Here is a 13,990-nt window from a genome sequence, read left to right as displayed (position 1 = left end):
ATCAGTTCTGGGGGAGATTAGCATCTTCTATGAGGAAAGTACCTTGTTCTGCCCCCTGGGCAGCGGTTGGAAGACATTTGTGTGACAACCAATTCAGTGCTTACAGAAAATAAAAATGAAGCATGGGATTGCAGATTAATTTCTCCTGTCATAATGCTAATAAGCTTTGGTGACATTTTCTGCTCAGTTATTATCTCTGCTTAATTAGCCTATTTTATCAGATTGCACTATAAATCTAATGTTTCCAGTAATAGATGGCAAATGCAATGGCTTTTTTCAAAATGTTATGGATAATGATGTATATAATTAAAGTTGCAAGTGCATTTATCTTGTGTTTGGAGGAAACATTGTGTTAAGAGTTTCAACTAGCACACAGTATCAGTTAAAAATAAGATTGATTTATTGATTTATTTTTGTTCACATTTTTGCTTAGGGACCAATTCTCGCTATCAACAGACTCAACAGATTTTCTGCTTAGTTAGTAAGGTAGTTCAGTTTAGGTATGGGGTAGAAGTAGGGATCTAAAATATGGTCATGCAGATTAAAGCATTAATATGTTCTTTATAAGTACTAATATTCAGCCATTAATAATAAGCAACTAGTTAAAAGTAATGCTCCTTAAAATAAAGTGTTACTTAGATAGATAGTCAGCAACTTTCATACGCCATTTGGTGTGTTGGGAAGAGTGTTTTATTAACTTGTTTCCCAGAAGATGCTATTAGCTAGTTCTAATTAACATTGTTTTTATATAAAATGGATTAATAAATCTTATCTAAATGGAAGAAAACATACTGAAGCGTAAGTGTTGGCTGTTAAACTGCATGTTAGCATCTAAAATTTAACATTAGCAGCACATTAGCATTAAAACGTATTTCTGCACTTTCAGGTTTCTTTGATGAATATAAAATTGAAAGAACAGCATTTGTAGCATTTATTTTAAAAATAGTATTCTTTTGTAACATTTTAAGTCTATTTGCTGTTCCTTCTGAGCAATTTAATGCTTGCAGAATTTTATTTCCCTAAAAGAAATAAAAAATTGAACAGTAGAGTGTCTTAATATTTCCATTGCAATACTGCAAGGAGTACCTATACACTAATAAGTATGCCTGTATATTTAACTAAATGTTTTCCTTTTTTTTTTTTTTTTTTTTTTTTTTTTGCACAGATTCCTCCAAGAAGCTAAAAGATGTCTTGGAAGAGTTTCATGGAAATGGTGTCCTCTCCAAGTACAACCCTGAACAGGTATGTAATGGCAGGAACAGCCTGATTAAATGATCTGTTTAGAGGCAGTGGAGCTTCTGGCTGTGACTTGACAGAACACCAATACAACCTGACTCAGACCGCAAGTCATTACAGGAAATGCTTAGTCATCCGCTCCCCGAAACGAAGTGGCCAGATATCGCCTCCTATTTGAGAAGGTCCTCGCTGACATCATAAAGCCCATGCATCATGTTGCTGTGACAACAAAGCCAGCAGGCAGCCGCATCTATAATTTGCTTTATGGAGTGTCGCCATTATATTTCTCTCCTCTCCACTGACATAAATAAGAGGCTGCTCAGGGTTTGGCGCCACAGGTTGTGACCCAGAGCCTTGGCTGAATCAATAGTGAATAAGCGCTGGTGGCAGTTAATGGGTTTGAAGCTGACGCCAGGTTGGCTGTGGTGTGACATCGCATGCTTCGCATTGTTCATTGGTTCGGTTTAAATCACAAAGTCTGGAAGTATTGCAAAGTGGAGGTGACATGCCATGAGTGCCACTATGCTGCCTGCTTACGATGACAGAGCACTGTATTTCATGAATTCATGCAGCCTCGATTGACTGACTGTCTGCGTTTGGGCTGTAAATATCCTTCATCGCAGCCCCATTAAGTCACGGCTGTTTTGAGTATAATGATGTTTAATTATGGTGACTCTGTAATCTTTGTCAAAGGAAGAGTGTCTGTAAAAATGGGCGCCAGTGAAAGGTTAAATAAATGGTTCATAGTTTCCTGCATTTTCTGATAGCAGGGCCAGCCTCTGTGTTTTGCACGTTTGAAAGTCAGAAAGGAAGTTTATCTTACAGCCACGGCTGGTTACGTTGCATTTCACACCACCAAAATATATAAACATGTTTGCTTAGAAAGTGACTTGGGTTCGGTTACTTTCACCTTCCTGTTTTTGGTGTGCATTTGCCCAACGTTTGCAGCCCTTCAAGCACAGCCTACCTTTTTGCATGCAAGTTCCTCTCTGTCCACCTCCACTTCCTTGTCTCCAATATGTCTTGCCTGTTTTTGCCTTATTGGCTTTTTGCCCTTTTTCCAGAGTTTAATTTCAGCAACAAGAGGGATCTAACGGATTTAGCTTTGTTCATTCTTGCAATGATACTGTATGTTTAAAGGGGAATTGACCCACTATGCCTTGAAAATTGTCTTAGCATAGAATATATGGGTGATTTGTGCTAGTGCCCAATTTGCGCATTTTCTTTTTGTAAACCATGTGCTTAAACTGTTGTGAATCATCTTCAAGGGCTCTGGGTTTTACATTTTAAATTTAGTTTTGATTCCTGTTTTATTCCAGGTTGTCATCTAATTTTTTTTTTTTTTTGTCCAGTTTCAGTTTAATGTGTTTATTAAAATTGATTTGATTTTCTTAGCACATCCTGGTGTTTTGCTGTCTGGTGGAATTTTCATTATTGCAAGATTACGAGTTTTGTAATACAGCATGTTTAAAAAAAACTAAAATAAAGTTTTACATTTACTTAATTTAGGATTGTAACCATAACAATTTTTTTTGTACATTATTAAAAGGTTCAAATGTTGGGACCAGTAAAATTGATTTAATTGTTTGATTGATTGGACAGAAATTTAATTAATCAAAAGTGACAGTTAATACACTCATAATGTTACAAAATATTTTTTATGGTTTTATTTTGAGCTTGCTATTCATCAATGAACATTCAAAGAAGAAAAATATTTAAGTTCTCAGACATTTCCATAAAAATTGTAAGCCACACAACAATGTAAACATGGGTAATAATAAGGGTTTAGACGAAATCTATAAAAAAATAATAATAATACTGCATAATAATAAAAGCTTTTCTGTGAGGTGAATACACTAAACTTTAAAATATATTCAAGCAGAAAATAGTTACTTTCTGTTCTTAATCAAATAAATGCAGCCTCTGTAAGCATAAGAAACTTAAAAACAGTGTATTTTAGTTTTGTTTCTTTTTTCCCTTAGCTATGCAAATTTTATATTTAAGTTGACAAACATATTTTAATCAATGTTCATACAACTTTCCCCTTTTTAGTCCTTTATCCACCTTATTTTTCAACATGGAAGTAAGCTGTTTTGTACAGCTTAAAATAGCTGGAAGTGAAGGAAACATAAAATTTACAACTGGCTGCGTATGTTCTTACCAGAAAGATAAGGTGATTTTTTTCCCCCCCATTTTCTTACTGAGAGAAAATTACCACCTTAAAGTAAATCCTGATTATGCAAATAAACCAGTGGATTATTCTGCCACTAAACGTGCAAAACAGCATTAAGTGTGACTAATGCAATACAGCATTAAAGAGGAGAGCAGAGGACATGAAATGAACCCCATCCACTGATCCCTTCCCTCTGCACGTACAACCACTGCAGTGTATATAACTCCTCTCTCCCTCTACCCTCTTCATATATCTCTGACTGCCACACAGAAGCAAGATGTTCTCAACCAAGTAAGCTGTTACCTTCTGGGTTTGCATGTTCTGTGGTTCAGTGTGTCTACAGACTGCATGCCCCGGCCCCTCCCTGTCTAACCCAATAGTCTCGCTAAAATGTCTACTGAAGGTCAGAGGTCGCGCCCAGTGCTTTTTAATGTGAGCCATGTGTCTGTGCTACTTTAAATTCTATTAACAGCCTCTTCATCATGGTGTTTCTGTAACCTCTGATTTTATTTTCTATGAGCAGCAAAACAATTTCTGTGACAAAAGATTTCTGTGTTTTCTACTATATTTTGATGTGTGTCAGTGGGCTCCCTCTGTATTTTTGTTGCCATGTGTCATAATGAAATGTTGAGTGTGTCATTCATGCCCAAAGACAGGGGCATCCTCTCTGCTGAAAACATACCGAGCAGGAAGCTGCATATTCATGGCTTTGTTTCAACACTCTGGCTTCTCTCTCCACTTGTGTCCTGCAGCCCATCGACTATGAGGGCTTCCAGCTATTTATGACGACCTATCTGGAGATTGACATCCCTGAGGAACTTTGCAAACACCTCTTCACCTCCTTCAAGAGCAAGAATGGCGGAGGCAGCTCCCCTGACACCTCTCGATCTGGAGCAGGCATGCTGGGTAAATGCTCTTTCAAAGTCTGTAAGTCTTTATTTCATATTTATTTTGGCAGTTTTAATAGTTGAAACAGGTGTCAGTGTCTTCTGAGGTAGGTTTTTTGGGAGCTGTGAATGAAAAACTGCTCTGAAACACACTTGTGCCCTGATACATAAACAGTTGGGTGCAAATTCAAATCGATTTTTAACTTTAAATAAGCTTTATAAATAAGTTTTAGGATCTTGAAAAATGTTGAACCTTGTGACATAAAATAAGAAACATTTACAATTCTTCACTATTTGAAGGTCACTAATCAGACTTTTGTAGTTTATGTAGAGTGCAGCTGCCGTTAAAGAGGTGCAAACCAAATACTAAGAAATTCATCAGGATTTATTATTATTAGTATATATATATTTTTTCAATTTACTCAGCATGTTATACTGATAGTTTAATTTACAAATTTAATGTATACAACAACTTCAAGATGCAGAGGTGGAAAGAATACTCAAATTATTTAAGAGATTTAACTCTGTGCGAGGTTAATGCAAGAGTACACATGAATGAAAAGATGCTGGTGGCTTTGTGTCCGCTGCTATTAGTTAACCTGAGGTGATTTAGAGCAAAGATTTGGTAAGTATATTGCTCAAATCATCAAAATAGAGCAAAAATAGGCAATAATGGTGTCTAAAACGTCAGTCTTTAAATTAACTTGGTAAAAATCAATATTCATGCTGATTTTGGGAGAAAAAATGGCACACTTCTTGTGATATTTCAGCTATATGAAATTATATAAGTATTTACATTTTATGTCCCTATATCTTCAGTTTTGTGATCTTTCTAAATGCAACAGATGAAAGAGACAAAATAAAAACAGTAATTTATGAAATATTACAATTTAAAATAACTTATATTTAAATATATTTCATATAAATGTGTGTTTGAAGTCAGTAAAATCTGCATAATAAATACTCTGCTGTTCAAAAGTTTGGGGTCAGGAAGAGTATTTTGTGGGGTTTTTTTTTTTTAAGAAGTCTCATATGCTAATTTATTCACATTTATTTGATACAAATAATGATAATAATTTTATGAAATATTACAATTTAAAATAACTGTTTTATATTTTAATGTGAAATTCCATGACTCTTGAGCAATTGGTCCAAAAGAGATTTAACTCTTTGTGAGGTTGATGCAAGAAAACTCTTGAATTAAAAGATGCTGGTGGTTTTGTGTCTGCTACTATTACTTTCAACCTGAGGTGATTTAGAGCAAAGATTAGGTGAGTATACAGTTGCCAACAGTGCCATCTAGTGCCTTGATTTCTCTGGACTGGCTAATAAAATACAATCTGTGATTTCTGTTGTTGCATTTGAATTTAATGCAACTCCTTAATACTAAATGATAAATGCTCATTATGGCTCATTATGGCTGCTATATTAAGCTGTCCTGACTGGCTACACTCATAAACTATCCCAGCTATCTTTTCGTCTGTCCGTCTTGCTCTACTCCTGTTCCACTTTACCCGTGTCGGCAGAGGTCAAGTCTATTGATGCAGCCATCTCTATACAGATCGAAGTGGTCTGTGAACCCATAACAGTTACCACAACAAGTGTGGTGTGATTTGATTGGACAGAGATTTGCATCAAGGCTGTGAATTAAACGTGTTCCTTCACCTGGTGCTGTTATGTTGTCTTGGCAGCTCTTTTTATTTACTTCTGATATCAAACAAAGCAACCAGTGACAGATATGATTTTCACCCATGGTGTCAAGTCACTGTGTGACTGTGGTGACCATCGTGTTTTTTTATAGGGTGTCTGCTTGAAATCTAGAAAGAAAGAAAAAAAGGTTTTACATTGTTACAAAGACATTTTGTTTTAAAGGAATGTTGTTCTTTTGAACTTAATAGTCATCAAAGAATCCTAAAATGCATGTATCCCACAAATATACTACCCATTAAAATCCTGTTTTGATTATGTGACATGAAGACTGCACTTATGGCTGCTAAAAAAAAAATCAGCATTGCCATCACAGGAATGAATTGCATTTGTAAAAAAAAAAAAAAAAAAAAAAAAAAAAGTCATTTTTATTGTAATAATATTTCACAATGTTACAGTCTATCTATCTATCTATATACATTATATCTATATTCACAATTTTTTTATTGAAAATTTTGTTAATAATGTTCATGCACAGGTTTTACACACATATGGGTGCGCACACAGTTAGTAAATGCTATGCTATGACCCTATGCTATGTTTCTTCCTGTCTCATTTCAGATCATCACTTTCATTATCCTCTCTATTTTCCTGTGTTGCTATTTTCCTTGTAGGTATGAATGGGAAGAGTATTTTGAGCGCAGTGAGCCGACATACACCAGAGAACTCAGCTGGGATCACTCCAGGCTCAGGGGCCACCACATCACCCTGCTCCTCCCGCTCCTCCTCACAACGCTCAGGCACAGGGGGCCACACACCCAGAGGCTCCCACCGTTCACCCGGCACACAGCCCAATCCCCCAGCGAGCAGCAGCAGCAGCAGCAATGCTTTGGCTCTTTCCAAGACTACCAACTCCCCACGCCTCTCCCCAGGTCAGAGTCATGATCTTCACTGCCCCTTTTAACGTGTGTAATCCTTGACAAGGGTCTTATAAAGTTATATTGCCTGTTATAAAATCCGGTTGCTCTGGTGTCATTACTGATATATTATACATATAAGTGCACAGCACGTTGGCCAACTTTAAATGTGTTTTATAAATAAAACTGAATTGAATTGAAAAATGATAATTGAACATTCTTCCAGAGCGTAATCAATCAGAAAATCGTACATCTCTCCGGAGGAGTCCTTCTCCACAAAAAGGATCTCCGTCACCTCAAGTGGTCTTCCTTAAAGACATTGTGTGCTACTTGTCCCTGCTGGAGAGGGGGACGCCAGAGGATAAACTTGAGTGTAAGTAAAAATTATTACTTTATAAAATAAAAAAAAAAGAGTAAAAAATCCTAATTTAATCTCCTTCTTATTTACATTAAGAAAACATATCATCAATAATTCCCACTCTTCCAATGTTCTTCTAAAGAAAAAAAAAATCGCTCTCTCTCTCTATATACATATATTAAGTAATTTTTAAACTATGTCTCCAAACCAGACGTGCCAACCACAGAAAGCACAGTATTAGTCACTAACACTCATTCTTGGCAGATGTCACATATTTCTGACAGTTCATATTTAAACACAGCATATAAAAAGCAGTTAAGATCTTTGAGATGTTTGAACAGTCAATTTAATTTCAGTTACTGTAGCCGATGTGATGACAAAGCTGCCCTTTCTGCAGTTGTCATGTGATCCTTCAGAAATCATTCTAATATTTGCTGTTTAAGAAAAATGTCTGATTAGCAATGTTGTGCTGCTTAATATTTTTGTGGAAACCATGATACATTTTTTATTTCAGGATTAGTTGATAAATCAAATGTTTCATTTCTATTTATTAGAAATAGAAATCTTTTTTTTTAATATAGAAAGATAATTAGTCTGTTATGTAAAAATAAGTGTATTTACATATAGTACACCCAGCAACACCTTTGTCAGTTCTACATTTTACTTGTCTTCTGACTTACACACAGTGAGAGTGACAGGAGACTTCTAGAATCTCTTTCTCTTGTTCTGTAAGGACTGATCCCTGCTCCTGTCCTTATTTACCATGGAGTTAGCATAGCCAAGCTTTCTTTAGCATAGGAAGTTATTTGTGCCCAAAGCTAATCCTCACTAGCTGCCTCAGTCTGCCTTTTGATAACCTGAGCTCCAGGTGCTATCATGGGGTCTGTACTTGACAAATGTTTGCTACAATACCAAAAGATGCAGTCTCTTATCTTTTACTTCTCTCACCCTAAAGTCATGTTCAGGCTGTACGACACAGATGGCAATGGTCTTCTGGACAGCTCAGTAAGTCTGAAATCTCCGTTATAGTCTGTCATTTTGAATTTGACTTTGTGGTTAGATTGGTGCTGTATACAACAAGGGGTTAATGATGCACTGTACACAGTACTGCATTGTTAATGTTAGGGTTACATACAAGTTTAATACAACATACACAGTGTTAGAGCACATTTCATTTGAATGAAACACAGTACTACTGATCTTTTTTTGTTGTTTTTTTGGAAACGTTGAACTGGTAGTTGGAGAGGCTTCGTAAAAAGTAATTTTGAAAACTGTATTATATATACTGTATAATATCTAAAGCAATTATATCTGTCAATTTAGGAGCTCGACCGCATCATAAACCAGATGGTCCATGTAGCTGAGTATCTAGAATGGGACTCTACAGAACTACAACCAGTATGCATCACTTTAAATGTTTCCACCAGGCAATCCCAACTTGCATAGTGAAATCTATATCTTATTGTACCTTATTTCGTGTCTTATATTGTAGATTCTGAAGGAGATGATGGAGGAGATTGATTATGACCGGGATGGTACGGTCACATTAGAGGAGTGGATCAGAGGAGGAATGACCACCATACCACTCCTGGTCCTGCTGGGAATGGGGACGGTGAGGAGAAACTAATTGTGAGTTAAAAAGAGGAAACAATACATTAAGATGTAGTATCTTAATTCCTGTTCCTCTTTTACGTACATTCAGAATGTACAGGAAGATGGGCAGCATGTATGGAGACTGAAGCATTTCAACAAGCCAGCATACTGTAATTACTGCCACACTATGTTGTTAGGAGTAAGAAAACAGGGCCTTTGCTGCTCACGTGAGTATCTGTCTCTCTATCTATTGTTCTGTCCATCTGTCTGTGTTGTTTTGTCAGTCATTCTATTTATCTGCCTTATATAACCTTATATACTGTCATTCTGTTTAGCCATCTATTGTTCAATCTGTTGTCTAACTACATTTGTATGTTGTTCTGTCAGTCTGTTGTTTTGTCAGTCTCTATCATCTAGGCCCTAGGCCCTATGAAATCCATTTTATTTTTTCCCAAATTATGATTTTCTGTTTAATTTTTCTGGATTCAATTTTTTTTTTTTTCAGTTTTAATGGCTAAATTAAATTGTATTAAACTAAATAAAATATCTAATTAATTGAAATCATGAAACTTAAACACTTTAACAGCAAATTATTATGAGTTTAACCAAGAATGAAAGTTTTAAGGCCCTATGAAGGCCTGTTTTCAATAATTTTCTGGATTCTATTTGAATGGTTTAATTAAATTGTAATAATCACAACCAATAATTACTGACAAAAACCATTTTTGGTATTTTTTTTTTTTTTTTCAGAAATACGATGCTGTGTATTTACATTTTTATGGTAAATAAATGCTGGTAAATAATTTTGACCCTAAAATATTCCTTAAAAATAGTGTTTTAGTAATTTCATTAGTAGAAATGTAATATAATTATATAAATAATATATTTCTGTCACAGTTTCTTCAAGTTGAACAAAACTTTTATTTTAAAAGGTTGTTGTGAAGACCCTTAATTTTTTCTGTTTACTTGATATAACAATAGTTGTTCTCACAAGAAACAATAATTGCTAATGAATGACTCTCAGAGAAGTTTTATAGATTATGTTCATGTGTTCATTTACTCATACATTGAGGCAGCAGAGGCTGAAAACACAGCGAGCATCACATGCAGTTTGTCAAATTATGTGATATTATACAGTAAATTACATTTTTTATGACTGGTTTCTGTGATTCTGTTTGTGTTTTCGATCTCTGTATCTGTATGTCATTCTGTCTAGCCATCTGTTGTTCCAACTATCTGTCATTTTATTTAATTATATGCCCGTGTTGTTCTGGCTTTTATTGTGTCTTTCTATCCGTCTGTTATCTCTCATCTGTCTGTCTGTTTTTTATCTTTCTAACTACCTATCCGTCTGTCTCGGTGTAGTTTTCTGTTTGAAATGTTTCCCTTCAGTCTCTCATGGTCCGTCTCTCACAGTCCTGTCTTTTGTTTGGCAGTATGCAAGTACACAGTCCACGAGCGCTGTGTGTCCAAAGACATTGCTCCTTGCATTAGCACCTACGCCAAGTCCCGCAGACACACCAATGTGAGTGCATAAACAACATACTCTTACAAATGAATCACTGTGTTTAAACTGAGTTTTTCTCTCAGGAGTAATTTACAGTAAGGCCAGAAGCAATCATTTTATCAGACACATTTTTCATTCTTGTGAAACCAGGAGTCCCAGGTTGATGTGTTTGGTACAGAGCTCATAGTTCTAGCAAACACACTGTTCTATTATTAGTCAACGACTCGTGTTATGATTATTTTATCCACTGACCACAGTCCAGCTCTGTTTTCACCCAAGGCTACTTCCCAGACCCATAACTCTTGGTTTAACCTCAAAGTAATGTTCTGTGGACATGTCAGAAAGGCTATGAGAACTTCCTGTGTATAAGTCTTATTTTTTCTGTACTGAAAAGTAGAGGGGAAAGACTGAGATCACACAGCAGTCACTGACACCTCTTTGAAACGTGTGCTGCCCATGCAGTAACTATTGCAGAGATGGAAGGCACTGCATTCAAAAAATGAGATTAGGATTTCACTGAGTGTATTAAGTGATGTGGAGTGTCATTTTAGTGTACAAAAACAATACAATTGCATTGAACAGTGAAAATATCATGCTTAATGTGTTTACTAAGAATTAGCTTGTGTAAAGATATTACAAATTATCAAATTCGAAGTAATGTGCTGTGAGTAACTTCTTAAGTCTTACCTTCATCTCACGTACTAAATGTTGTAGTATTCATTTTTAGTTTTTAACATTATTTAGACTGAAAGAAAATCTAATTTTATAGACCATTCCTAAAGGATAATAAAAATAACAACCCAATAATCATAATAATAATTGTATGTGTATGATAACATATGGATGCATTTGTCTTAAACATTTTTGTATTTTAGTACATTACGACACTGGTAATTATTATTTCTTTGATAATATCCTGCGTATTCTTCCACACTTGATATGTGATGTGATTGTTTTAGTCAGAAAAGAATTCTTGGGCAAATGCCTTATAAATGCACGACAGAGCAGGATAAGAATTTCAGTAATGTATAGATGGGCTGTTTGAGGATCTCACAACTAGAATAAATAATGAGTCTCTGTTTAATGTCTCTCTAGGCTATGCAGCATGTTTGGATGGAGGGCAACTCCCCAACAAAATGTGACAAATGTCACCGCAGTATCAAGTGCTATCAAGGTCTAACAGGCCTTCACTGTGTTTGGTGTCAAATCACTGTGAGTATTTACTGTAGCCAGGTAGAGTCTAAAACTTTCATTGTGATTTTATTAAACAATGCATTGTGCAAAGACCATTTTTTTATTATTTTCTGATTTTCTATGTTTTATCTCAGTTTAATTCAGTTGTAGCCTACACTGTAAAAAATAAGTGTAATTTTAACTGTAAAATTTTGTAAAAACGCTACGGAAAAAAACTGATAATAGGTTAACAGTAAGTTCCCGTACTATATACAGGGAAAAACTGTAAAAGATCTAACAAAGCATTTAATGTAAATTTACAGTAAAATTCTGTTAATTATACAGCTTTTAGAAGTAAAAAAAAGAACAAATCAATGTATAATTTACAGTCTAAAACTGTAAACTGATATTCCCAGAATTCCATGCGTGACACTCCACGTTTGAAAGTATTTTGTTTAAATAATCATGTTTTTAAATAGTTCTTGTTATCAGTTATGTACATTTGAGCTTTATATTACATCTTCTGTTGCTTAATGAAAGTTTTTTGCATTATTTAAGTATCACGTGTGTTACCATGATGGTGTTTTGTGTTTCCATAAATGTGCACCTTCTATATGTTAATATATACTTCTGCTTGTGGTGAAGCTACTTGTGATGAGCTTTGATACTTCATGTGGCTTTCTCTTATACAGTACCATCTTTATTATTATGGTGGTTGTCAGTATTTTCAAGGTACAAAACAGATTTAATTTTGTGTGTTGTTGAATTTACTGGTTTATATTCACATTTTCTTGTTTGTAAATTACAGCTTTATATTGTAAAATTAACAGTTTTTGACGTAAATGTGTTTACAGTTTTCTGTATTTTTACAAAATTATTCTGGCAACCACAGCTGCCAAAAAGTTTTTGTAAAAACAACAAGAAATTTTTTACAGTGTATTTTTCTAATGTAATACTTCTTCACGCCACTTGGTGGTGATCTTCACCAAACCTTCACGCCATTTAGTGGACGTGGCCAATTTGTTTTAAAATAACCCTAATAAAGATAAGTGTCAGCACTTAACACTCATTCAAAAGCTTTCTTCTCTGCATAATGATTTTTATTATCACATTATGTGCTACTGCATATATCTCATACGCTTTCTGAACCATCTCTCCTGACAGTTTCAACTCTAAACCTGCAACTAATTTAATATCAAGTCCAGATCCTGCTTTGCTCTTTGTTTCTACCATTTAATGTCTTCTTACAAGGTCAGATTAGTGAGGATTTAACAAGTCACAGAAGGTCCAGTCCATTCCAGTCTGTTGATGTGTCTTTCTCCTTCGCTCATCTATATTTGTATGTTTTCCAGCTCCATAACAAGTGTGCGTCTAATGTTAAGCCTGAATGTGACGGTGGGCCATTAAAAGATCACACACTCCTGCCGTCGTACATCTGCCCTGTTGTTCTGGTGAGTTCAGTCTCTCCCACTGCACTCTTTTTTAATATGCTAAAATGCAAGGATCCCAAGACCATTTTGAATAGGTAGGTCCTGGACGAATTCTTTAATGGGCCTCCTCTCTACTGGGACCAATGTCTATACTACAGAGAATACTGTACACACTCATTATATTTATAATTAGATATTGTAGGCACAATGCAAGTCCTTTCTAGATAGAGTAATAAACATCCCTTATTGTTGATAAGGGTTAAGAAAACTGATGTTAATTAATGTAGGTTGAACAAACATCCATCACACACCTGGATGGTTGCATGTGCACATGACATAACCATCAGAGAGAAGAGAACATTTCTCCTGCATGCTGCCATGGTTTCCAAATCTTTTAATATTTATTTAAAAAGCAATGTTTTGAAATGTCTGTCACTTAAATAAAAAAAGAAGAAGAAGTCATTGATTTTAGCCAGTTATTACATCTACAAAGAAGGATAAATGTACATACATAATAAAAAAAATATTTTGATGTATTTTGGATATTGCGACAGTGTTAATAAAGGGATAAAAGGGAGTTCTGTGCACTCTGTCACAAAACATTTTTTTCCCTACTGACTGTAAATGTGCATTACAAAAATAAAGGATGTTCACAATTTTTTTTATATATATTAATATAAGTAAATAGTATTCAAGATCAAATGATTCCAGTAAAACGTTATATAATGTATTTTCAATAAGTATGACACAATAATCAAGGTAAAAAAAATAAAATTACAGTTAAGTAGTTCCATTACAGTTACAAATGACTTCACCAAATAATTTCAATAATACTTTTTGCAGGATCACTTGACGAACAGAAAGTTATAATTAACCGAATTCATTGTGAAGTAGATTATCTAATAGAAATTTCATATAACATAAATGTCTTCACTGTCATCTTTGGTCAGTTTAATGCTAAATGCTAAAACATCCATTCTTTCTAAGTTAAAGAGAAATGTAATAACAGAGACAGATTCTGAAATTGCATTTTTCTTGTCATTTTTATCTCAGATGCACATTTGTCTCA

General features: G+C 34.8%; 1 protein-coding gene across 9 annotated transcripts in view; it reads left to right on the top strand.

Moving 5' to 3' along the window:
• LOC127964709 (diacylglycerol kinase beta-like) overlaps positions 1-13,990 on the top strand; it is a 111,368-nt gene that overhangs the window by 43,461 nt on the left and 53,917 nt on the right. For 4 of the 9 annotated variants that reach the window (XM_052564997.1, XM_052564994.1, XM_052564996.1 and 1 more), the window contains 12 exons: positions 1,166-1,242; positions 3,680-3,700; positions 4,162-4,336; positions 6,618-6,875; positions 7,087-7,233; positions 8,174-8,223; positions 8,542-8,616; positions 8,711-8,830; positions 8,921-9,038; positions 10,248-10,336; positions 11,414-11,530; positions 12,844-12,942. In XM_052564997.1, coding sequence (XP_052420957.1) covers positions 1,166-1,242; positions 3,680-3,700; positions 4,162-4,336; positions 6,618-6,875; positions 7,087-7,233; positions 8,174-8,223; positions 8,542-8,616; positions 8,711-8,830; positions 8,921-9,038; positions 10,248-10,336; positions 11,414-11,530; positions 12,844-12,942 — 1,346 coding nt within the window. Of the gene's footprint in view, positions 1-1,165; positions 1,243-3,679; positions 3,701-4,161; positions 4,337-5,822; positions 5,885-6,097; positions 6,099-6,617; positions 6,876-7,086; positions 7,234-8,173; positions 8,224-8,541; positions 8,617-8,710; positions 8,831-8,920; positions 9,039-10,247; positions 10,337-11,413; positions 11,531-12,843; positions 12,943-13,990 lie in introns of all 9 variants that reach the window. The other 5 variants (XM_052565001.1, XM_052565000.1, XM_052565002.1 and 2 more) reach the window with 4 other exon arrangements.

The sequence above is a fragment of the Carassius gibelio genome, chromosome B9, assembly GCF_023724105.1.
Source record: "Carassius gibelio isolate Cgi1373 ecotype wild population from Czech Republic chromosome B9, carGib1.2-hapl.c, whole genome shotgun sequence".
NCBI lineage: Eukaryota > Metazoa > Chordata > Actinopteri > Cypriniformes > Cyprinidae > Carassius > Carassius gibelio.
Note: the sequence above shows the minus strand (reverse complement) of the source record. Positions and strands in the feature narration are given on the sequence as shown.